At 36.6% G+C, this 27,992-nt stretch overlaps 1 protein-coding gene across 17 annotated transcripts in view; it reads right to left on the reverse strand.

Annotated features, from left to right (window-relative positions):
- The window catches only part of ATRX (ATRX chromatin remodeler), a 275,615-nt gene that overhangs the window by 105,740 nt on the left and 141,883 nt on the right, over positions 1-27,992 (reverse strand). For all 17 annotated transcript variants that reach the window (XM_060408304.1, XM_060408302.1, XM_060408303.1 and 14 more), the window contains 2 exons: positions 18,263-18,365; positions 14,447-14,662 (listed from right to left, as the gene is read on the reverse strand). In XM_060408304.1, coding sequence (XP_060264287.1) covers positions 14,447-14,662; positions 18,263-18,365 — 319 coding nt within the window. The remainder of the gene's footprint in view (positions 1-14,446; positions 14,663-18,262; positions 18,366-27,992) is intronic.

Raw genomic sequence — 27,992 nt, forward strand, 5'->3', positions numbered from 1 at the left:
TGCTAGTTATTGTGTATAGCTATTCAAACCTGCCAGAGGGTAACTGAAGGAATGACATAAAATTCTTACTACTATTTCACCTAACTTAAATTCTAATGGGAGAAACAGAAGGAAATGCTCAAAAAGAAAAAAAATAGTTACAAGGCAATTGTAAACCCACAGATGCCAGGGCCAAGACATGATACATGGAGAAATACAACTGACCATCTAAGGCCCAGAAAAGAAGCTAGGATAAGACTCTTGGAATTTAAGGCATCTGAAACTAACAAAACATACAGAATAATTTAAAAAGCCATGTTTCCCCAGGGAAAAAAAAAACAAAACAAAACTGAGCAAACCTCAAGTTTTAACCTCAGAGGGATCCTTAGCTTAACTGCAAGCCTAGTTAAGTACTAGGGATGTATCCCAGTACAGAGCTAATCTAAAAAGACTGGGAATAAATCAGCATTCAAGGAAATCTCTCTCAAAATATTAACAGAACACTAGTGAAAGGAAAATAGCATTCCATAATGATGTACAACAATAAACAAACTTTGTAAAATTAAATGAGAAGAGTCTCATAACAATCAGCCAGTAACAGCTAAAGAAAAAAATACAAAAAAATCCTTGGGAAGGGAGAGAACTTAACTTCCAGAGTTATCACATTATAATAGCTAAACCCCCAATGGTGATTAAAAAAAAAAAAACGCACAAACCAAACAATGAAACAGGAAAACATGGGCAATTCAAAAGAAGAAATTAAAATAACAGAAAACATCCCTAAGAGGTACTCAACAATGGACTCATTACACAAAGCAAAACTGGGCACAATCTAAAAAAAAGATCAAGAAAAGATACAAAATGGGGAATACCAACAAAGTAGAAATTACAAACAAGAACCAAACAGAAAATCTGGAACTGAAAAAGAAAAAAGCAGGAAAAAGAGCAGGAAGAAGAATCATTAAACATGAAGGTGTCAACTGAAATTATCAAGTCTAAGTAGCAGAAAGAAAATAGAATTAAGAAAAGTGACAGACCAAGGGACTTGTGGGATATCATCAAGCAGACCAATACACATATTATGAGAGACAAAGGAGAAGAAAAATACAGGCAAAAGGTTATTTGAGGAAATAATGGCCAAAACTCCCAAATTTGAGTAAAGACCAGGATCTACAAATCCAAGAAGCATAACAAACGTGAACTGAGATAAACTAAGAGACTCAGACTAACCACATTATAGTTACACCTTCACAGTACAAACACAGAAAGAATCTTGAAAGTATCAAGAGAGAAGTGATCTATCACCAACAGGGACCATCAATAACATTATCAGTTTATTTCTCATCAGAAACTTGAAGATCAAAAGGCAGTGCAATGATATATTTTAAACTACTGAAAGAAAGTAACTGTCACCTGAGAATTTTATATTAAACAAAAGTATCATTCAAAATAGAGGCAGAAACTAATACATTCTTAAACCAAGACAGTTCATTAAAAATAGACCTACGCAACAAGAAATGCTAAAGTGAAGCCTTTGGGCTGAAATGAAAGAATACTGAAAAATGGATAAAGAACTATCCATATGTATGGAAAACACACACGAACAAACACAAAACCCAATATTATTGACATTTTGGTTTGTAACTCCAAGTTTACTTTCTATAGAATTAAAAAGACAAACCATAAAAAGTAACTATATGTTACTGGGGCATAAATATATATAAAAACAAAATGTGTAACACGAATTATATGCAAGGGGAAATGGGGCTGTATAATACATTTACAGTATTTTTCTACATGATTGAAGTTAAATTCATTAAATTCAAACTATAACATTATGATTTTAGGAGGTTACATCTCATCCCATGTTAACTACAAAGAAAACATCTATAGATTACCAAGAAGATATAACAATCATAAAGATAAATATACCAAAATCAGAGTCCCAAATTATATGAAGCAAACACTGACAGAATTGAAAGGAGAAATAATAGACTGTTCTACAAAAATAGTTTGGAGACATAATACCCTACTTTCAGTAAAAAACAGAATAAGTCAACTGAAGACGGAAACACAGAACTTGAACGACAATGTCAACCAGTAAGTCCTATCAAAGAGAACACTCCATTCAACAACAGCAGAGTACAAATTTTCTCAACTTAATGTAACACTTCTTAAGGACAGACATAATAGGGCACAAAACAAGCCTTAATAAATTTTAAAACATCCAAAACATAAAATTAACAACACTTCAAATAAAAGAAAATTAAAATTAAATGAAAAAGTTTACTAACTTATTAAAAAATTTAAAAAAATAAATACTTAAAATCTCCAATCGCAATAGAATGAAACTAGAAATCAGTAACAGAAGGACAGTGGGAAAAATGCAAATATGCATAATTTAAACATGACACTCTTAAATAACAAAAAGGTCAAATAAGAAATCACAAGAGACATTAGAAAACACCTTCAAATTAAAATAAAAATAGAATACTAAAGGTTGTGGAATTCAGGGATTAGAAAAGAAGTAAAATTATCACTGTTTCGAGATATTATACTATAAATAGAAAGCCCTAAAGATGCTATCAGAAAATTACTAAAGCTAACCAGTGAATTTAGTAAGTTGCAGGATACAAAATAAATACATAGAAATCTCTTTCATTCCTATACACTAACAATGAAAACTCAGAAAGAAATTAAGGAAACAATCCCAGTCACCACTGAAACAGAAAGATAAAATACCTAGGAATGAATGTACTTAAGGAAAACAAGGGCAGTGTTGTTGTTGTTGTTATTGTTCAACAGGGGTAAACTGGGTCCTAATTGTTGCAACGCCATGGACTGCAGCAGATACTGCAGCTCTGCCCTCACTATCTCCTGGAGTTAACCCAAATTAATCTCCACTGAGTTGGTGACAATATCTAAACATCTCATACTCTGCTGCCCCCTGCTCCTTTTGCTTTCAATCTTTCTGATCATCAGGGTCTTATCCAATAAATCAGCTCTTTGCACCAGGTGGCCAAAGTACTGGATCTTCAGATTTAGCATCAATCCTTCCAATGAATATTCAGGGTTGATTTCCTTTTGGATTGACTGGGTTGATCTTTCTGCTGTACAAGGAATTTCAAGAATCTTTTCCAACACCACAATGTGAAAGCATCAATTCTTCAGCATGCAGCCTTATTTATGGTCCAGCCCTCACATCTGTAAGTGACTACTGGAAAATAATAGCTTTTATTTATGGACCTTTATTGTCAAAGTGATATCTCTGATTTTTAATACTCTGTCTAGATTTGTCACAGCATTCCTTCCAAGGAGCAAGCATCTTTTAATTTCATGGCTACAATCACTGGCGGCAGTGATTTTGAAGCCCCCCAAAATAAAATCTGTCACTACTTTCACCTTTTCCCCTTCTATTTGCCATGAAGTGAGGGGACTGCATGCCATAATCTTAGTTTTTTGAATGTTGAGTTTTAAGCCAGCTTTTTCATGCTCCTGTTTCACCCTCATCAAGAGGCTCTTTAGGTCCTCTTCACTTTCTGTCATTACAGTGGTATCATCTGCATATCTGAGGTTGTTGATGTTCCACCTGGCAATCTTGATTCTAGCTTCTGATTCATCCAGCCCAGGATTTCACGTGAGGTAACTCTGTAGAGAAGGTAAATAAGCAGGGTGACAATATACATCCTACTCATACTCCTTTCCCAATTTTGAACCCGTTTGTTGTTCCACATCCAGTTCTAACTTGGTTTCTTACCTGCATACAAGTTTCTCAGGAGATAAGTAAGGTGGTCTGGTATTCCCATCTCTTTAAGAATTTTCCATACTTTGTTATGATCCACATAGTCAAAGGCTTCAGTGTAGTCAATGAAGCAGAAGCAGATGTTTTTCTGGAATTCCCTTGCTTTCCCCATAATCAAACAAATGCTGGCAATTTGATCTCTGCTTCCTCTGCCTCTTCTAAATCCAGCTTGTACATATGGAAGTTCTTGATTCACATACTGTTGAAGCCTAGCTTGAAGGATTCTGAGCATAAACTTACTAGCATGTGAAATGACAGCAATTGTACGGTAGTTTGAACATTCTATGGCATTGCCATTCTTTGGGACTGGAAAGAAAGTTGACCTTTTCCTGTCCTGTGGCCACTGCTGAGTTTTCCAAATTTGCCAGCATATTGAGTACAGCACTTTAAAAGCATAATCTTTTATGATTTGAAATAACTCAGCTGGAAATCCATCACCTGCAATAGCTTTGCTCATAGTAATTCTTCCTAAGGCCCATCTGACTTTGCACTTCAGGATGTCTAGCACTAGGTGAGCGACCACACCTTTGTGGTTATCCAGGTCATTAATACCATTTTTGTATACATCTGTGTACTCCAGCCACCTCTACTTAATCTCTTCAGCTTCTGTCAGGTCACCATTTCTGTCCTTTATCATACCCATCCTTCCATGAAATGTTCCATTGATATTTCCAATTTTCTGGAAGAGACCTGTAGTATTTTCCATTCTGTTCTTTTCCTATATTTCTTTGTATTGTTCATTTAAGATCTTATCTCTTCTTGCTAGTCTCTGGAACTCTGCATTCAGTTGGGTATATTTTCTCCTTTCTTCCTTGCCTCTCACTTCTCTTCTTTCCTCAGCAACTTCTAAAGCCTCCTTAGAGAAATGCTTTGCCTTCTTGGCACTGTCTACTATACAAAGTTATGAACCTAAAATCAAAATGGATCTTCAGGCACTTGTCTACCAAATCTAATCTCTTAAATCTATAAATCACCTCCACTGTATAATCAAAAGGGATTTGATCTAAGTCATACTTGAATGGCCTAGTGGTTTTCCCTACTTTCTTCAATTAGAGCCTTCAGCTCCAGGTCTTGTTCTTGATGACTGTATAGAGCTTCAAGGAGAGAAAAGAGGCATATACAGAAAACTATAAGACATTTTTGAAAGAAATCAAGGACTACACAAATAGTTGGAGAGATATACCATGTTGCTGAATTGGAAGAATCAACATTGTGAAAATTAATATATTACCCAAAGCAACTTCCAGAGTCAATGCAATCCCTATCGAATTGCCAATGGTATTTTTCACAGAACTAGGACAAAAAATTCCAGAATTTGTGTGGATACACAAAAGGACCCGAACAGAAAAAGCAATCTTGAGAAAGAAGAATACAGCTGAAGGAATCAACCTTCCTAACTTCAGACTATACTACAAAGCTGGTGGTCAACAAAGTATGCTACTGCCACAAAAACAGAAATATAGACCAGTGAAACATGACAGAAAGCCCAAAGATAAACCCATATACCTATGGGCACCTTATCTTCGACAAAGAAGGAAAGACTATACAATGGAGAAAAGACAGGAAAACTGGACAGCTACATGCAAAAGAATCAAATTAGAACACTTTCGAATATCATACACAAAGATAAACTCAAAATGGGTTAAAAACCTAAATGTAAGACGACAAACTATAAAACTCTTAGAGGAAAACCTAGAATACTTTCTGGCATAAATGAAAGAAAGTCTTTCTATGACCCACTTCCTAGAGTAATGGAAATAAAAACAAAAATAAACAAATGGAACCTAATTAAACTTAAAGCTTTTGAACAGCAAAAGAAACCATAAACAAGATGAAAAGACAATCCTCAGAATGGGAGAAAATAATTGCAAATGAGACAACTGCCAATAGATTAATCTCCAAAATATACAAGCAGGTCATGAAGTTCAACATCAGAAAACAAACAACCCAACCAAAAAATGGGCATAAGACTTAAACAGACATTTCTCCAAAGAAGACATAATAATAATGCCAATTTTTCTCAAACTCTTCAAGAAAACTAAAGAGGAGGGAATATTTTCTAATTCAATCAATGAGACCAGCATTACCCTAATTTAAAATTTAAAAGATAAACTATAAGAAAACTATAGATTCTCTGTGAATACAGACTCAAAATTATTCCACAAAGTACAAGCAAACAAAATTCAACAGTATATATTACACAGGATTATACAAAATGGCAAAGAAAGAGACTGTTATGACACAGGATTTGGCAACAATGCCTTAAATAAAACATAAAAAAGCACACGCAATGAAAAAAAAATAGATCAACTGGACTTCATCAAAATTTCAAACTTTTATGCAAGGGATACTTATCAGCAGAAATAAAGATAATCCATGAGATGGAGGAATATAGTTGCGAATCACATATCTGATAACAGATTGATATCCAGATACATATAGAACCCCTACAATACAACAATAACAAAAACAACACAATTTTTAAATGTGCAAAGGATTTGAATAGACATTTCTCCAAAGATATACAACTGGTCAATACACACATGAAAAGATGCTCAACATCACTAGTCATTCACTTCAGTTCAGTTCAGTCGCTCAGTCATGTCCGACTCTTTGTGACCCCATGAATCACAGCACGCTAGGCCTCCATGTCCATCACCAACTCCCGGAGTTCACTCAGACTCTCGTCCATCGAGTCAGTGATGCCATCCAGCCATCTCATCCTCTGTCGACCCCTTCTGCTCCTGCCCCCAATCCCTCCCAGCATCAGAGTCTTTTCCAATGAGTCAACTCTTCGCATGAGGTGGCCAAAGTACTGAGCTTCAGCATCATTCCCCCCAAAGAAATCCCAGGGCTGATCTCCTTCAGAATGGACTGGTTGGATCTCCTTGCAGTCCAAGGGACTCTCAAGAGTCTTCTCCAACACCACAGTTCAAACGCGTCACTTCTTCGGTGCTCAGCTTTCTTCACAGTCCAACTCTCACATCCATACACGACTACTGAAAAAACCATAGCCTTGACTAGACAGACCTTAGTCGGCAAAATAATGTCTCTCCTTTTGAATATGCTATCTAGGTTGGTCATAACTTTCCTTCCAAGGAGTAAGCGTCTTTTAATTTCATGGCTGCAGTCACCATCTGCACTGATTTTGGAGCCCCCCAAAATAAAGTCTGACACTGTTTCCACTGTTTCCCCATCTATTTGCCATGGAGTGATGGATGGGACCAGATGCCATGATCTTCGTTTTCTGAATGTTGAGCTTTAAGCTAACTTTTTCACTCTCCTCTTTCACTTTCATCAAGAGGCTTTTTAGTTCCTCTTCCGTTTCTGCCATAAGAGTGGTGTCATCTGCATATCTGAGGTTATTGATATTTCTCATGGCAATCTTGATTCCAGCTTGTGTTTCTTCCAGTCTAGCGTTTCTCATGATGTACTCTGCATATAAATTAAATTAGCAGGGTGACAGTATACAGCCTTGATGTACTCCTTTTCCTATTTGGAACCAGTCTGTTGTTCCAAGTCCAGGTCTAACTGTTGCTTCCTGACCTGCATATCAGTTTCTCAAGAGGCAGATCAGGTGGTCTGGTATTCCCATCTCTTTGAAAGTTTTCCACAGTTTATTGTGATCCACACAGTCAAAGGCTTTGGCATAGTCAAGAGAGCAGAAATAGATGTTTTCCTAGAACTCTGTTGATTTTTCCATGATCCAGCAGATGTTGGAAATTTGATCTCTGGTTCCTCTGTCTTTTCTAAAATCAGCTTGAACATCAGTTCACAGTTCACATATTGCTGAAGCCTGGCTTGAAGAATTTTGAGCATTACTTCACTAGCATGTGAGATGAGTGCAATTGTGTGGTAGTTTGAGCATTCTTTGGCATTGCCTTTCTTTGGGATTGGAATGAAAACTGACCTTTTCCATTAAGGAGATACAAATCAAAACCTTAATTATCCAAATTTTTGCATCTCGTCTTATCTAGAAAAGCACTAAACTCCTTCATAGTGACATCATCTCCTCATGATAAGCAGAAAAACTTTTTGTAAGATAAGTTCTTGATTTCAGTTTCCCTTCACCACCTTCCCCCACCACCTCTTAGAGCAGTGTCTCAGAGCTATCTGAGGTGCTGTATCCCTCAGTGCAGTCCTAATTTTGCCCCAAATAAAATTTAACTTCTTAAAAAACAAAACCATAATGAAATACCACTTCACGTCTATAACGGTGGCTATTACAAATGGGGTGGGGGGGCAGGAAAAGGTAAGAAAGAAGAGAAAGGAAAAGAAAAAAAAAAGAAATGTTGTAAAGATGTATAGAAATTGGAACCTGTATGCATTGCTGGTGGAAATGTAAAATGGTGCAGCTGTTGAGGAAACGATGTGATGACTCCTCAATGTTCCATCATTCCACTTTTGAACATATATATCTAGAAGCATGGAAAGCAGGAACTTGAAGAGATATTATATATCCATGTTCCTAGCACTATTATTCCCAACAGCCAGAAAGTGTAAGAAACCTAAAATATCCATCAACAGATGAATGAATACCCAGATGTAGAGTGGAATTGTGCACACAGCAGGGGAAGGAGAAGGTAGGACAAATTAAGAAAGTAGCACTGCCATATATGCATCATCATGTATAAAATAGAGGGCTAGTGGGAAGTGGCTATATAACACAGGGAACCCAGTGATTCTGTGAGCCCAGATAGAAAGGGTGTGGAGAAAAGGGAACCCTCTTGTGCTCTTGGTGGGAATGTAAATTGATACAGCCACTATATAAGACAGTATTGAGATTCTTTATTAAAACTACGAATAAAACCACCATATGACCAGCAATCTCACGACTAGGCATAAACCATAGGAAACCAAAACTGAAAAAGATACATGTATTCCAGTAGCTAGAACAGCACTGTTTACAATAGCTAGAACATGGAAGCAACCCAGATGTCAACAGATGAATGGATAAAGAAGCTGTGGTTCATATATACAACAGAATACTACTCAGCCATAAAAAGGAATGCATTTGAGTCAGTTCTAATAAGGTAGATGAATGCAGAGCCTATTATATGGAGTGAAGTAAGTCAGAAAAACAAAAACAAATACTGTATACTAATGTATATATATGGAATCTAGAAAGATGGTACTGATGAAATTACTTGCAGGGCAGCAATGGAGACACAGACACAGAGAAAGGCTTATGGATCACCAAGGGGGGTGGGGAGGATAGGGTGGGATGTACGGAGAGAGTAACATGAAAAATTATATTACCAGATATAAAATAGAAAGCCAATTGGAATTTGTTATATGACAATGAAAACTCAAACTGGGGAGGGGTGGAATGTGGAGGGAGATGGGAAAGAAGGTCAAAAGAGAGAGGACATACGTCTACCTATGGGTGATTTATATTAATGACTGGCAGAAACCAACACAATCCTGTAAAGTAATTATCTTCCAATTTAAAAATAAACAAATTTAAAATTAAAATACACAATTTTTTAAAAAAACAGATGAATGAATAAACAAAATGTGGTATATGCATACAATGCAATGTTCATCCTTAAAAACAAATGAAATTCTGATAGTTGGTACAACATGAATGAATCTTGAAAACATACTGAATAAATCCACTTATAAGAGGTAAATAAATAGGCAAATTCATAAGAGACAGAAAGTAGAAGAGAGGTTATAAGAGACTAGTGGGAAAAGGGGATGGGGTCTAGTTTTAAATGGGTACAGAATTTCTGTTTGGAATGATGAAAAAGGCAATGAAAAGGATGGTGATGATGATTACACATGTATTTCACTGACCTGTGTATTTAAAAATAGTTAAAATAATAAGAAAATTTTTTAAAAGAACCCAAAGAAGCACAAACAAAATAAGTCATTCCAATATGTAACAGGATACTCCAGTCTAGTGAAAACCTTGAAACAACCTAACTGTACCTCAAAAGAAGATTTGGGGAAGGCAAAGATGACAGTGATAAGTCCATTCAACAGATAAGTTTTGCCACAGTTAAGGGCAGACACAAGCTACTGAGGAAAGAACACTCTCCAAATATTAAGTAAAAAGAAAAAAAGGCAAGGTGAAGAAAACCATGAAAATATATACATTCCCCAATTACATGGTATGTCAAAACCAAAATGTAAACTTAAGATTGGTATATTTCACTCTAAGTAAATGTTTCATAAAAAGAAAAATTTTAAATAAATATCAATTCTAATTAACGATATGCAACCTAAAGCATTTAGGTTAAGTGAAATAATGTTTGCAACTGACTTTCAAATGCATAAAAATATAATGAAGGATAGAGAGCTTAGTAAATAAATAGAAATGTTATATAACCAAGTATAGTGAAATATCAACAGAAGAATGTAGGACATGAGTTTATGGGAAATTACTGTGAAATTCTGTAAAGCTAGCAGAATGCTGGAACTTTTCATAGCAAAATGCTTGAAAAGTAAGATGGTATGACTACACCATACTCAAACAGAGTAGATTTCAGATGAAAAATTAGCAGTGTTAAAAAGGGACTTTACATACTGATAATGGATCAATTCATGAGAAAGACATAATAATCCCACAAGTAGATGTACCTAGCAGAGCTTTAACAAACTATGAGAAAAAACAGAGAAGTGCAATGAGAAAATGACAAACTGACAATTAAACTTGCAGACCTCAACTTTGCTCTATGAGACAAAATATCATTAAGAATATAAAGGATGTGAATGTAATAAATCAACATAACCTAACTGAAATTTATAGAATATTTCACACCACAACAGTAAAATATTTGCATGGACCATCATTTTCTTGGTCATAAGAAAAACAGAAAGAGTAAAAAGCAAAACACAAAACATCAAAATTCATACAGTTCAACATTTAAAATAGTATGCACATTGGGGAATTTTATATTATTTATAGATTAAAAAAGAATCAACATCCAAAAGCCACCTTAAATAGCTATTTTAAAAAAGCAAATTATACCCAGAGAAAAAGTGACAACATAAAATCAGAGTAAAAACCAATGAAATAGCAAAAGGTAAAATAATAAGAAAAAAAATCATTAAATCTAAAGCTGGTTTTTTTGAAAGGATAATACAATCTCTAAACCTCTAAAGAGACTAATCAAGAAAAAAAGATAAATTATCATTGACAGAAATGAAAGATGAGCTATCATAACAGGGTCTACAAAAAAACAAAAACATTAAAAAAGGAATATCATAAACAAATTTATTTGAAACAATACATTTGACTACTTAAATGAAATGGACAAATATCTCAAAGAAAAATTTACCAAAAGAGATCAAAAGAGAACAGATCATCTACTTATTAAAGTAACAGTAATAACTTATTAAATACAATCTGTCTAAAAATTTAAAAAACTCAGAAAACTCAGGAGAGTACCTTTACTGGAGAATTCTAGCAAACATTTAAGAGTGAAATACTACCTATATTATAAAAATACTTATAAGTAGAGGAGACAGGAGCATTTCCCGTTTCATTTTACATGAGAACAGTATTACTGTAATAAAAAACCCAGAAAGATACACAAGTAAAGCAATTTATAACCCAACATGCCTACTTAAAAGTGAGGTAAAACTCCTGGTGAAACAATATAAGAAAAGAAATACAACAATGTATAAAAAGAGTAATATAAGATGACCAGTAAGGCTTATCCTAGCAGTTCAAGACATTTTCTAGATCATTCCACAGATACATTAAGATGCATTTGAAGAAATTAACCATCCTTCTGGTGGTGATGGTAGACAACATGATTGAATATGTAGAAAATCTTTAGGGATCTACTAAAAAGGTTACTAGAACTAGTAGGAGAATATAGTAAGCTCACAGAACACAAGGTCATTAAATCATTTGAAATTTCACTTACCATGACAACAGAAAACATAGATTACTTAAGGATAAATTTAGAAAAATACATGCTAGTTATGTACAATGAAAACCATAAAATGCTGCTAAGAGAAATCAAAGAAGAGATAAATAAATGGGAAATATACGACATTTACCTAAATGTAAACAAAATCTGTTAAGATGTCACTAGAGATCCAACAAAATCCCCATAAAAGTTCCAGGAAGATTCTTATTAAAAATTGACAGGAAGGATACTAAAATTAATATGGAAATATGAATAACGGAGTATACCAAAACAACTCTAAAAATGTGGAACCAAGTTGTAGAAACTACAGTATCTCATTCCAAGAATTACTATAAGGTTACAGTAATCAGGCACTGTAGGAATAGCTTAACGATAAACCTAAGTATCCAAATGTAACACAACACACAGTGAGACCTTTTTAGGTTCCTGATTCATAACAAATATTTTTATAAACCACTATTATGCTTGTGAGGTAAATGAAAGAATTGTTAATATTAACTAGACATTTGACATTATGAAATTATTGTTAATGTTTAAGTGTAATAATGATACTGTGGTAATGTTTAAAAGTTATCTTTCAACAATATATTCTGAACCATATATAATCAAAATGATATGATATCTGAGACTTATCAAAAATATTGTGAAGGTAAGAGAATAGATGAAAAAAAAAAAAAACTAGCCGTGATGCTGGGAAAGACAGAAGGCACGAGGAGAAGGGGACGACTGAGGACAAGGCAGTTAGATGGCATCATTAACTCAATGGACATGAGTCTGACCAAGCTCCAGGAGATGGTGAAGGACAGGGAAGTCTGGTGGGCTGCAGTCCATGGGATTGCAAAGAGTCGGACATGACTGAGCAATTGAACAAGTTCAGTTCAGTCCAGTTCAGTTCAGAAAACAGATGAAAAAAAAAACTAGTCATGTGTTGCTAATTTTTTTTGAAAGTTCAGTAAATTATTTATTTGCAATCCCTAACCACATAACATCATCATCAACATCTAAAATCTACAATTACTTTTTTATTACCATATGCCTGGTATTGTGCTAAATGTTTAATGTGGATTATTTCATTAAATCTTTTGACCACTCATATAAGGAAGATATAATTTGCCTTATTTCACACATGAGTAAAGAGATTTGAAGGATTAGGTAAACTGCTGCTGCTGCTAAGTCGCTTCAGTCATGTCTGACTCTGTGCGACCCCATAGACGGTAGCCCACCAGGCTCCCCCATCCCTGGGATTCTCCAGGCAAGAACACTGGAGTGGGATGCCATTTCCTTCTCCAATGCATGAAAGTGAAAAGTGAAAGTGACGTCACTCAGTCGTGTCCGACCCTCAGCGACCCCATGGACTACAGCCTTCCAGGCTCCTCCATCCATGGGATTTTCCAGGCAAGAGTATTGGAGTGGGGCGCCATTGCCTTCTCCGAGGTAAACTGCTTTGGGTCAAAGAATTAAAACATCTGAATGTGAATATGTATCTAGTCTTTTCTTCCTATACCACTTGACAAAATAAAGACCACAATTACTGACTGATATGTAATAATTCTTGAATAAACGAATTGAGCACAATGAGAAATGAAGATTGGCCCTGGTCATTCAAAAGTCAGAAAAATAGACCATAGTCAGTAACTGAATTGCAACACACTGACTAGTTCAGAGCAAGCTGTTTTACATGTGTGTCAGTCAAAGTTCCAGCTTATTTGTATTTGCCCCTTCCTCTCTCACTCCTACAGTGCCAACAGAATCTCTCTTCTTCCTTTCCTTGCTTTTCCTTCTACAAAATGCTAAATTGCCATTTGCTGTATAGTCACTAAGTTGTGTCTGACTCTTTGAGACGTCATGGACTATAGCCTGCCAGGCTCCTCTGTCCATGGGACTTTCCAGGCAAGAATACTGGAGTGGGTTGCCATTTCCATCTCCAGAATATGTTGGTAATTATTGAAGGTGGGTATTGTACAGATGGAGATTTATAATACTATTTCTTCTGCCTGTTCAGCTCAGTTCAGTCACTCAGTTGTGTCTAACTCTTTGCAACTCCATGGACTGCAGCATGTTAGGCTTCCCTGTCCATCACCAACTCCTGGAGCTTGCTCAAACTCATGTCCATCACGTTGGTGATGCCATCCAACCATCTCATCCTCTATCGTCCCCTTCTCCTGCCTTCAATCTTTCCCAGCATCAGGGTCTTTTCAAATGAGTCAGTTCTTCGCATCAGGTGGCCAAAGTACTGGAGTTTCAGCTTTAGCATCAGTCCTTCCATTGAAGATTCAGGACTGATTTCCTTTAGGATTGACTGGTTTGATCTCCCGGCAGCCCAACGGACTCTCAAGAGATTTCTCCAACATCACAGTTCAAAAGCATCAATTCTTTGGCACTCAGCATTCTTTACGATCCAACTCTCACATCCATACACGACTACTAGAAAAACCATAGCTTTGACTAGATGGACCTTTATTTTATAATGAAAAGTTTATTCAAAACATTGAAATCGTTCATGGATTTAAGCAATAATTTTTTAATGTTTTTCTACCTCAAATAAAAAACAATCACTCTGGTGATCATTCAACAATCTAAATCCTTCCCATGTACCTAATTCTATTAATATTACCTGATGAAGATTTTTAAGTTGCATAAAATACTGCCAATAGAAAAAAGTAACTTACAAAAAATATCTGGTTGATTACAAGATCCTCTTCTTGGACAACTGAACTATAATCTGTGAATCTATGAAAGTCATACATTAAAAAGAAATTATAAATAAAATGTGGTGTACCTCTCTCAATTTTTCTCGCTCTCGCTCTCTCTCAGCAATACGTTTTCGCCTCTCTTCTTCTTCCTTAAGAGCATTTTGTGTTTCTGTTCTTAGCTTATCATCTTTAAGAATCTTCCGAATTTTCTTTCTGCCTTTTCCAGGAGACTTCGAATCATCATTTTCATCTTCTTCTTCATCTTCTTCTTCATCTTCTTCTTTATCTTCTTCAGAATTACTCTACGGAATTTAAATGATCAAAACATTAATACTACAATACAAAGTTTTCTGATTTCTCCATTTCTCACTCCAATTAATATGCCAAGAAAAGGTAGAAGAAGACATACTAAAAAGCTTCAGAATTACACTTTACAATATAGAACAGTATTTTACGAAAAGAACTCTAAAAAGGGGGCAAAGGACAAAACAGAAAATTCTCCAAAGGAGACACAGAAATGTCAAATAAGCAAATAAAAGGACACTGAACATCACTTCTTATTAGGGAAATTTAAATCAACACCACAAATGAGATACTATCTCACACCCATTATGATACCTTTGGAAAAAAAAACAGAAAATAACAAGTGTTGGTGAGGATGGGGAAAAACTAGAAGGCTGGGGCACTGGGAAAATAGTGTAACTCTCTCAAAAAGTTCAACACAGAATTACCATGTAATCAAGCAATTGCACATCTCAGATTACAACCAAAAGTATTAAAAGCATTGACTCACTTGCATTCCTATATAGTAACAATGAAAAATCAGAAAGAGAAATTAAGGAATCAATCCCATTAAATATCTAGGAATAAACCTATGTAAGGAGACAAAAGAACTGTATATGGGAAATTATAAGACACTAATGAAAGAAATCAAAGATGACATAAACAGATGGAGAGATAGTACATGTTCTTGGGTAGAAAGAATCAATATTCTGAAAATGACTATACTATCAAATATAAGGGCTTCCCTCGTGGCTCAAACAGTAAAGACTCTGTCTGCAATGTCGGAGACTAGGGTCAAATCCTTGGGTTGGGAAGATCCCCAGAGAAGGGAATGGCAACCCATTCTAGTATTCTTGCCTGGAGAATCCCATGGACTGAGGAGCCTGGCAGGCTACAGTTCATGGAGTCACAAAGAGTCAGATACAACTAAATGACTAACACTTTCACTTCTTTCACCAAATGCAATCTACAGATTCAATGCAATCCTTATAAAATTACCAATGACATTTTTCACAGAACAAAAACATTTCACAATTCATATGGAAATACAAAAGACCCCGAAAAGCCAAAGCCATCTTGAGAAAGAAGAATGGAGCTGGAGGAATCAACCTTCCCGACTTCAGACTATGCTACAAAGCTACAGTCATCAAGACAGTATGGTACTGGCACAAAAGCAGAAATACAGACCAATGGAAAAAGATAGAAGATAGAAAGCCCAGAGATAGAAGGAGATAAAAACAAGACAGAAAGCCCAGAGACAATCCCTTGCACATATGGGTACCTTATTTTTGACAAAGCAGGCAAGAATATACAATGGGGCAAATATAGCCTCTTCAATAAGTGGTGCTGGGAAAACTTGAGAGCTACATGCAAAAGAATGAAATTAGAACACTTCCTAACACCATACAAAAAGATAAACTCAAAATGGATTAACAATGTAAATGTAAGATCACAAACTATAAAACTCTTAGAGGAAAACATAGGCAGAACACTTGATGACATAAATCAAGCGAGATCTTCTATGACCCACCTCCTAGGGTAATAGAAATAAAAACAAAAATTAACAAGCAGAACCTAATTAAATTCAAAAGCTTTTGCATAGCAAAGGAAACTACAAACAAGGTGAAAAGACAACTCTAAGAATGAGCATAAATAATAGCAAAAGAAAGAACTGACAAAGAATTAATTTCCAAAATACAGAAGCAACTCATACAACTCAATACCAGAAAAACAAACAACCCAATCAAAAAGTGGGAAAAAGACCTAAACAGACATTTCACTAAAGAGATACGGATGGCTAACAAACACACGAAAAAATGCTCAACATCACTCATTATTAGAGAAATGCAAATCAAAACTACAATGAGATATCACCTCACAGTGGTCAGAATAGCATCATCAAAAAGTCTACAAACAATAAATGCTGGAAAGGGTGTATAGAAAAGGGAACCCTCTTGCACTCTTGGTGGGAATGTAAACTGATACAGCCACTATGGAAGACAGTATTGAGATTCCTTAAAAAACCAAGAATAAAACCACTATATGACCCAGCAATCCCACCACTAGGCATAGATCATGAGGAAAGCAAAATTAAAAAGCACACATGTATCCAAATGTTCACTGCAGTGCTATTTACAATAGCTAGAATATGGAAGCAACCTAGATGTCCATCAACAGATGAATGGATAAAGAAGCTGTGGTTCATATATACAACAGAATACTACTCAGCCATAAAAAGGAACGCATTTGAGTCAGTTCTAATGAGGTGTATGAACGCAGAGCCTATTATATGGAGTGAAGTAAGTCAGAAAGAGAAATAAATATCATACACTGATGCACAGATATGGAATCTGGAACAACGGTACTGATGAATTCATTTTCAGGGCAGCAATGGAGAAACAGACAAAAAGAAAAAATCTATGGACACGGGGGTAGGGGAGGAGGAAGAGGGTGAGATGTATGGGAAGAGTAACACAGAAATTTACAATACCATATGCAAAATAGATAGCCAACAGGAATTTGCTGTATGGAAACTCAAATAGGAGCTCTGTGACAAATCTAGAAGGAAGGGAAGGGGAGGGTGATGGGAGGGAGGGTTGGGAGGGAGGGGACATGGGTGTACCTATGGCTGATTCTTGATGTATGATTGAAAAGAACAAAATTCTAAAGCAATTATCCTTCAATTAAAAAAACTAAACTGGCAAAAAATAAAGATTATGCACATAAAAGAAAAGCAGGGACTCAAAAAGACATTTGTATACCGATGTACACAACAACGTTATTCTAAATAGCCAAAAGTAGAAAGAATTCAAATGTCCATCAAAAGATGAATGGATAAACACAGCATGTTATCATACATACACTGGAACATTATCCAACCTTAAAAATAAAAGAAATTCTGATATATGCTAAAAGGTGGATGAACCTTGAAAACATTATATCAATGAAATAAGCCAGAAAGAAAGGACAAATATTGTGTGACTTCATTCATAAGAGATACCCAATATCGGCAAATTTATAGGCACAGAAATTAGAATTAGACGTCACCAAGGAGCTGCAGATAGGCAGGAATGGGGAGTTACTGTTTAATGGGCACAGAATTCCTAATTATGAATGTAATTAAGGCCATTGCATTGTACATTAGAAATGGTGAAAAGGGTCATTACAAAACAGAACTCTTCTAAAAGAATAGAATTGATAAAAAATTATGGAGAATTTGTACTCTGAATAATTCTGCTTATATACAAGAAACTGAAATTGACTACTTTCACTGCTAGAAGAAATTTATTCATTTAATGAGTTATTATGTTTTATGTAATTAAACAGAACACTTCATATCAGTTCTATAGCACTAAGAATATAAATAATGAATTAGAAAGCTTAAACTTTCCATCAAATTCAGTGAAGGAAAAGAAAAAAAATTGATAATATACTAAACTTCACACTTCTGCATACTTATATATTCAATAATTAGTCAATTCTTCCACAAAGCTTAAAATGTAAATCAACTAGTAGAATTCAACTTATGAACAGAGTACAGATGAGGTAATAACATATTTACTATGGTCTACTATACCAGTGATAAATCCAAGTACATAGTAATTCTCATTATTTATTACCTTGTTTTCACTAGATGAGTCTTCTTGAACCTTAATGCGTCGCCTTTTCTTCTTCTGTTTGTAACTTCTCTGATTTTCTTCCAACTCTGCTTTCTTCGTAGATCTAAAGAATATTTAAAATGCAAAATAAAATACTTTATGATAAACTTCCTTACATGAATTATGTACTATTTTAGAACTGTTTCACTTTTACATACATTCTTTAATAAAATGATAAAGGAAAAAACAAAAAGCAAAAAATCTTCACTGGGTTCAAAAAGGAGAACCCTTAATTTGAAATCCAGTGAATAAAAAAAATAAAAAATAAACTCAGTGATCAACATTTTAAGTTATTCAAGAGGGAGGTTTAGCATATGAGTAATAAGATGGATGGAGCACCTTCAGAAATATAACTGGCCAATATACACATGAAAATTATTCACTATCTCTTTAAAAAAATAGATTATAAAAGTTAGATACAATTTTCATCATATCAGTACACACAAAGTAAAAAAAAAATAGTAATAATTTGTAGTGAGAATACTTATGTGGCTAGAAATTGGTATATAAGCTTACATTAAATAAGACAATATGTTCCTACATAAAGGACAAACATGAAAATCAACAGCAGAGAAATTAAAACCCAGAAATAAAACTTTACATTTATAGTCAATTGATTTTCCACATGGTCAAGACATTCAATAGGGACAACAGTCTTCACAAATAATACTTAGACTACTGGATATCTACATGCAAAAGGATGAATCTGAACCCCTATCTTAAAACATATTAAAAAATTAACTAAAATGGATTGCAGTTCCCCCAACATGTGTTCTAATTAACAGATTGCTCATTGCTTTATTGCTGAACCAGTGAGACAATGGCCATTTACATGTTCAGCTCTGTAAGTGTGAAAATATATATGAAAGGTCCTAAAACTGTGTTAACTTTAACCCAATAATGTAATTTTTAGAAATTTACTCTAGGATTTAGGTATGAGGGAGGAGACAAGATGGCACAGTAGGACTTGAGCTCACCTCCTCTCAAGAAAACATCAAAATCACAACGAACTGCTGAACAACCATCAACAAAAAACACTAGAAACTACAAGAAATATTCTGTATTCAAAGACAAAGAAGCCACAACTGAGACAGCAGAAGGGGTGCTTTCACCATATAATCAAATTCCATAATGAAAGGGAAGGTGACCCACATACTAGAAAATGATTACATTACAAAAGTTTTCCCACAGGAGTGAGACTTCTGAGACCCTCATCAAGCTCATCAGCCTGGGGATAACATTTGGCTTTGAAGGCCAATGGAGATTGGGTTTAAGAGCTCCATAGGACTGGGCGGAAACAGATTTCCACTCTTGGAGGGCACATACATGGTTTCACATGCACTGGGCTGCAAGGCAAAGCAGTGACTCCATAGGAGCCTGGGCCAGATAAACCTGTGAGTATTGCAGGGTCAACTGGGGAGGTAGGAGTCAGCTGTGGCTCACTGTAGGGGCAAGGACACTGGTGGCAGAGGTCTCAGGGAATGTTCATCAGCAAGAGCTCTGGAGAGGTTGCCGTTTGGGCAAACAACAACTGGTCCCACCCAACAGTCTGCAGGCTTCAATGTTCAGATGCCTCAGGCCAAACAAACAAGATGGGAATAGAGACCCAGTCATCAGCAGACAGGCTGCTTAAAGTCCTCCTTTGCCCACAACCACTCTAAAACACACCCCTTGACTTGGTCTTCCCCACCAGAGACAAGGTTACGCTCCAACCACCAGTGGGCAGGCACCAGTCTTGTCCAACAGCAAAGCTGCACAAGTCCCTGGACCAACCTCAACCACCAAGAAGCAGACACCAGAGCAAAAGAACTATAGTTCTGCAGCCTGTGAAATGGAGAACATAAACACAGAAAGTTAGACAATATGAGCTGGCAGAGAAGTATGTTCCAAATTAAGGAACAAGATAAAACCTCAAAAGTACAAGTGAATTGGAGTTAGGCAATGTACCTGAAAAAAATTAGAGTAAAGATAGCAAAGATGATCTAAGAATGAAGACAAGAATGAAGAATGAAAACATAAGAATGAAGACACAGATCAAGAAGATACAAGAGAAGTTTAACAAAGAACTACAAGATTTAAATAAACAAATGAACAACACAATAACAAAAATAATAAATATCCTCAAAAGAATCAGTAGCAGAATAAATGAGGCAAAATAATGAATAAGTGAGCTAAAACACAAATTGGTGTAAATCACTGACACAGAACTACATAAAGGAAAAAGAAAGAAAAGAAAGGAGGACAGTCTCAGAGACCTTAGGGACAATATTAAATGTACCAACGTGCACATTATATGAATCCCAGAAGGAGAAAGGAGAGAGAAAGGGCATGAGAAAAGATCAGAAGAGGTAAGAGCTGAAAATTCCCCTAACATAGGAAAGGGAACACTCACTCAAGTCCAGGAAGTACAGAGAGTCCCATGTAGTATGAAACCAAGGAGGAACACAATGAGACACATACAATTCAAACTGACAAAAATTAAAGACAAAGAAAATTTTAAAACCAACAACAGAAAAGCAACAAATAACATACAGTGGAATCCCAATAAGGCATCAGCTGATTTATCATCAGATACCTTTCTGGCCCGAAGGGAGTGGCATGATATATTTAAAGTGATGAAAGGGAAACACACATAACCAAGAATATTTTACCCAGTAAGACTCGCGTTCAGATTCAACACAGCTATCAACAGCTTTACAGACAAGCAAAAGCTAACGGAATTCAACACAGTGAAACCAGCTTTATAACAAATAATGAAGGAACTTTTCTAGGCAGAAAAGGAAACAACCAGAAACAAGAAGATTATAAATGGAAAGCCTCACTGGTAAAGGCAAATATAAAGTAAATGTAGGAAATCATCCACACCCAAATATGGTATCAAATCAGAAATTATGAGAAGAGTACAAATGCAGGTTATTGGAAATGATTGGAAATTAAGAGGCCAGCAATTTAAAACAATTCTGTTAATACACAGACTGGTGTACCAAAACCTCATGGGAACCACAAACTAAAAATCAACGATTCAGACACAAAAAAGAAAAAGCAATCCAAACACAACACTAAAGGTAACTGGCAAACGACGAGAGATATTGATGAAAGAAATCAAAAATGACAGAAACAGATGGAAAGATATACTGTGTTCTTGGACTGGAAGAATCAATATTTTCAAAGTGACTGTACTACTCAAGTCAATCTACAGATTCAATGCAATCCCTATCAAATCACCAATGGTATTTTTAATAGAAGTATAACAAGAAAATTTACAATTTGTATAGAAAAACAAAAGACCCTGAATAACCAAAGCGATACTGAGAAAGAAAAACAAAGCTAGAGGAATCAGGTGTCCTGGCTTCAGACAATACTACAAAGCTACAGTAATCAAAAAAGTATGGTACTGACACAAAAAAAGAAATATAAATCAATGGAACAGAATAAAAAGCCCAGAAACAAACTCAAGCACTTATGATCAGTCAGCCCATGACAAAGGAAGCAAAAACATACAATGGAGAAAAGACAATATCTTCATTGAATGGTGCTGGTAAAACTAGACAGCTACTTGTAAAAATGAAATTAGAACATTCAATAACACCATGCATGCTAAGTGACTTCAATCATGTCCGACTCTCTACGACACCAAGGACCATGTACAGCCAAGCTCCTCTGTCCATGGGGTTCTCCAGGCAATAATACTAGAGTGGGTTGCCATTTCCTTCACCAGTGATAAAGTATGAAGTGAGTGAAGTGAAGTCGCTGAGTCGTATCCGACTCTTTGAGACTCCATGGACTGTAGCCCATCAGGTTCCTCCGTCCACAGGATTCTCCAGGCAAGAGTACTGGAGTGGGTTGCCATTTCCTTCTCCACGATAACACCATACAAAAAATAAACTCAAAATGGATTAAATACCTAAATGTAACACCAGACACTATAAAACTGTTAAAGGAAAACACAGGCAGAACACTCTTGGACATAAATCATAGAAATATCTTTTTGTATCTACCTCATAGAGTAATGAAAATAAAAACAGAAATAAACAAATGGGACCTAATTAAACCAAAAAGCTTTTCAACAGCAAAGGAAACAACAAACAAAATAAAAAGACAACCCACAGAATGAGAGAAAATATTTACAAACAGTGCAACTGACATGGGATTAAATTCTAAAATATACAAAGAGCTCACTGCAGCTCGATAACAACAACAACAAAATCAAGAAAATGGACAGGAAATCTAAGCAGACATTAATTCAAAAACATACAGAAAGCCAAAAAGCACATGAAAAGATAATCATATTCATTAATAATCAGCGAAACACAAATCAAAACTACAATAAGGTACCACCTCAAAACCATCAGAATGGTCAGCATCAAAAATTCTATGAACAATTAATGCTGGAGATGGGGTAGAGAAAAGAGAACCCTCATACACTGCTGGTAAAAATATAAATTGAAACAATGGAAAACAGTATGGAGTGTGCTCAAAAAACTAAAAGTAGAGTTACCAAATGATACACAATTCCATTCCTGTGCATATACTCAAACAAAACTAAAATTCAAAAAGATACATGCATCCCTATATTCACAACAGAACTATTTACAACAGACAAGACATGGAAACAATCTAAATGTCCACTAAGAGATGAATGGATAAAAATGTTCTACACGTGTACACAATGGAATATTCGTCATAAAAAGAATGAAATAATTCCATTTGCAGCAACTTGAATGGACCCAAAGATTATACTACTGATCTAAGTCAGAAAGAGAAAGACAAATATCATATATCACTTACATGTGGAATATAGAATACAACACAAATGAACATATCTATGAAACAGAAACAGACTCACAGAGAGAAATTTCTAGTTCTAAAGGGGGAAGGAGCAGTAAAGGAAAAAAGGATTGCGAGTTTGAGATTAGCAGACTCAAAGGATCTTATATATATATATCAGATGGGTAAAAAACAAGGCCCTATTGTACAGCACAGGGAACCATATTCAATGCCGTTATAAACCATAATGAAAGAATATAAAGAACAACATAAATATGTATAACTGAATCACTTTGCTATATATCACAAATTAACACAATTTCTGTAAATATACTAAATTTATTCTGTACGTATTCTGTAAATATACTAAATTTCAATGAAGTTTTTAAAAAATGATTTAAGTACAGAAACAAGCTACAACATGGATCAAAATTGAAAACACGCTAACTGAAAGATTCCATTCATAATAAGACACATATTTACAAATCTTTTCATATGAAATGTTCAGAATAGGCAAATCCATACACAAGGCAGATGAGTTTTTGCCAGGGAATGAGACACAGGAAAAACGGGAAATGACCAAGGGCCATAGGGTTCCTTTCTGAAATAATGGAAATGTTCTGATATTAGATAGTGGTAGTAAATGAACAACTTTGTGAATATTCTAAAAGTCCCCTATATTTTACACTTTTATATGGTGAATTTTGTGTTACCTGAATTCTATCTCAGTTCTTTAAAATTCGCATTATATCCTATTGTTATTTTATATTTCCCTAAAGTGTGGCCTAAAGCTCAACATTCAGAAAACGAAGATCATGGCATCTGGTCCCATCTCTTTATGGCAAATAGATGGGGAAACAGTGGAAACAGTGTCAGACTTTATTTTTGGGGGGCTCCAAAATCACTGCAGATGATGATTGCAGCCATGAAATTAAAAGACGATTACCCCTTGGAAGAAAAGTTATGACCAACCTAGATAGCATATTAAAAAGCAGAGACATGACTTTGCCAACACAGGTCCGGCTGGTCAAGCCTATGGTTTTTCCAGTAGTCATGTATGGATGTGAGAGTTGGACTGTGAAGAAAGCTGAGCGCCAAAGAATTGATGCTTTTGAACTGTGGTGTTGGAGAAGACTCTTGAGTCCCTTGGACTGCAAGGAGATCCAACCAGTCCATTCTAAAGGAGATCATTCTGGGGTGTTCACTGGAAGCACTGATGCTAAAGCTGAAACTTCAACACTTTGGCCACCTCATGCAAAGAGTTGACTCACTGGAAAAGACCCTGATGCTGGGAGGGATTGAGGGCAGGAAGAGAAGGGGACGACAGAGGACGAGATGGCTGGATGACATCACCGACTCGATGGACATGACTTTGAATAAACTCTGTGAGTTGGTGATGGACAGGGAGGCCTGGCATGCTGCAATTCACGGCGTCGCAACGAGCCGGACACGACTGAGCGACTAAACTGAACTGAACTGAAAGCTTGTCAGCAGCAACGATGCACAGGCGACGCAGAGAGGAACTACCCCAGGTCCGAGGCCGGGGGCAGCGGCTAAGAGGAGCTAACCCATGTCCAAGATACAGAGCAGGGCTGCACTTTGGTGGAGCAGCTGTGAAGAGATACCCCACATCCAAGGTATGAGAAACCCCAGTAAGATGGTAGGCACTGGGAGAGGGCATCAGAGAGCAGACAGACTGAAACCACAATCACAGACAACAGGCCAATCTGATCACACAGACCACAGCCTTGTCTAACTCAATGAAACTAAGCCATGCCATGTGGGGCCACCCAAAGTGGGAGAGTCATGCTGGAGAGATCTGACAGAATGTGGTCCACTGGAGAAGGGAATGGCAAACCACTTCAGTATTCTTGCCTTGAGAACCCCATGAAAAGGCAAAAAGCTAGGACACTGAAAGACGAACTCCCCAGGTCAGTAGGTGCCTAATATGCTGCTGGAGATCAGTGGAGAAATAACTCCACAAAGAATGAAGGGATGGAGCCAAAGCAAAAACAGCACCCAGTTGTAGATGGGACTGGTGATAGAAGCAAGCTTCGATGCTGTGAAGAGCAATATTGCATAGCTACCTGAAATTTTAGGTCCATGAATCAAGGCAAATTGGAAGTGGTCAAACAGGAGATAAAAAGAGTGAACATCGACATTCTAGGCATCCACGAACTAAGATAAGATCGAACAGAATGGGTGAATTTAACTCAGATGACCATTAAATCAACTACTGTGGGCAGGAATCCCATAGAAAAAATGGAGTGGCCATCATAGGCAACAAATGAGTCCAAAATGCAGTATTTGGATGCAATTTCAAAAAAGACAAAATGATCTCTGTTCATTTCCATGGCAAACCACTCAATATCACAGTAATCCCAGTCTATGCACCGACCAGTAACACTGTAGAAGCTGAAGGTGAATGGTTCTATGAAGACCTACAAGACTTTCTAGAACTAACATCCAAAAAAGTTGTCCTTTTCTTTATAGGGGACTGGAATGCAAACGTAGGAAGTCAAGAATCACCGGGAGCAACAGGAAAATTTGGCCTTCGAGTACAGAATGAAGCAGGTCAAAGGCTAATACAGTTCTGCCAAGAGAACACACTGGTCATAGCAAACGCCCGCTTCCAATAACACAAGAGAAGACTCTACACATGGACATCACCAGATGGTCAACAACAAAATCAGATTGATTCTATTCTTTGCAGCCAAAGATGGAGAAGCTCTATACATTAAGAAAAAACAAGACAGGGAGCTGATGCGGATCAGATCATGAACTCCTTATTGCTGAATTAAGACTTAAACTGAAGAAAGTGGGGAAAGCCATTAGACCATTCAGATATGACCTAAATCAAATCCCTTATGACTATACAGTGGAAGTCAGAAATAGATTTAAGGGACTAGATCTGATAGATAGAGTGCCTGATGAAGTATGGACAGAGGTTCATGACCTTGTACAGCAGACAGGGATCAAGACCATCCCCATGGAAAAGAAATGCAAAACAGAAAATTGGCTGTCTGAAGAGGCCTTACAGATAGCTGTAAAAGAAGCGAAGTGAAAAACAAAGGAGAAAAGGAAAGATATACTGATTTGAATGCAGAATTCCAAAGAATAGCAAAGAGAGATTTAAAAAAAGCCTTCCTCAGCGATCAACGCAAAGAAATAGAGGGAAAGAACAGAATGGGAAAGACTAGAGATCTCTTCAAGAAAATAAGAGATACCACAGGAATATTTCATGCAAAGATGAGCTCAATAAAGGACAGAAACGATTTAACAGAAGCAGAAGATGTTAAGAGGAGGTAGCAAGAATCCACAAAAGAACTGTACAAAAATGATCTTCATGACCCAGATAATCATGATAGTGTGATCACTCACCTAGAGCCAGACATCCTGGAAGGGGAAGTCAAGTGGGCCTTAGGAAGCATCACTACGAACAAAGCTAGTGGAGGTGATGGAATTCCAGCTAAACTTTTTCAAATCCTGAAAGATGATGCTGAGAAAGTGCTGTATTCAATATGCCAGCAAATTTGGAAAACTCAGCAGTGGCCACAAGACCAGAAAAGGTCAGTTTTCATTCCAATCCCAAAGAAAGGCAATGTCAAAGAATGCTCAAACTACCGCACAATTGCACTCATCTCACACGCTAGTAAAGCGATGCTTAAAATTCTCCAAGCCAGGCTTCAGCAATACATGAACCATGAACTTCCAGATGTTCAAGCTGGTTTTAGAAAAGGTAGAGGAACCAGAGATCAAATTGCCAACATCTGCTGGATCATGGAAAAAGCAAGAGAGTTCCAGAAAAACATCTATTTCTGCTTTATTGACTATGCCAAAGCCTTTGACTGTGTGGATCACAAGAAACTGTGGAAAATTCTGAAAGAGATGGACATACCACCTGCCTCTTGAGAAACCTATATGCAGGTCAGGAAGCAACAGTTAGAACTGGACACGGAACAACAGACTGGTTCCAAATAGGAAAAGGAGTATGTCAAGGCTTTATATTGTCACCCTGCTTATTTAACTTATATACAGTGTACATCATGAGAAACACTTGGGCTGGAGGAAGTACAAGCTGGAATCAAGATTTCCGGCTGAATTATCAAGAATCTCAGATATGCAGATGACACCACCCTTATGGCAGAAAGTGAAGAACTAAAGAGCGTCTTGATGAAAGTGAAAGAGGAGAATGAAAAAGTTGGCTGAAAGCTCAACATTCAGAAAGCGAAGATCATGGCATCTGGTCCCATCTCTTCATGGGAAATAGAGGGGGAAACAGTAGAAACAATGGCTGAATTTTTCTTCTGGGCTCCAAAATCACTGCAGATGGTGATTGCAGCCATGAAATTAAAAGACACTTACTCCTTGGAAGGAAAGTTATGACCAAACTAGATAGCATATTCAAAAGCAGAGACATTACTTTGCCAACAAAGGTCCGTCTACTCAAGGCTATGGTTTTTCCATTAGTCATGTATGGATGTGAGAGTTGGACTATGAAGAAAGCTGAGTGCCAAAGAATTGATGCTTCTGAACTGTGGTATTGGAGAAGACTCTTTCGAGTCCCCTGGACTGCAAGGAGATCCAACCAGTCCATCGTAATGGAGATCAGTCCTAGGTATTCATTAGAAGGACTGATGCTGAAGTTGAAACTCCAATACTTTGGCCACCAGATGCGAAGACCTGACTCATTTGAAAAGACCCTGATGCTAGGAAAGATTGAGGGCAGGAAGAGAAGGGGACGACAGAGGATGAGATGGTTGGATGGCATCACTGACTCAACGGACATGGGTTTGGGTGGACTCCGGGAGCTGGTGATGGACAGTGAAGCCTGGCATGCTGCTGTGCATGATGTCGCAAAGATTCGGACACGATTAAGCGACTGACTGAACTCAAAGTACAATATGCTGCTATACGCCAGGTA

Source organism: Ovis aries, chromosome X (genome assembly GCF_016772045.2).
Source record: "Ovis aries strain OAR_USU_Benz2616 breed Rambouillet chromosome X, ARS-UI_Ramb_v3.0, whole genome shotgun sequence".
Taxonomy (NCBI): domain Eukaryota; kingdom Metazoa; phylum Chordata; class Mammalia; order Artiodactyla; family Bovidae; genus Ovis; species Ovis aries.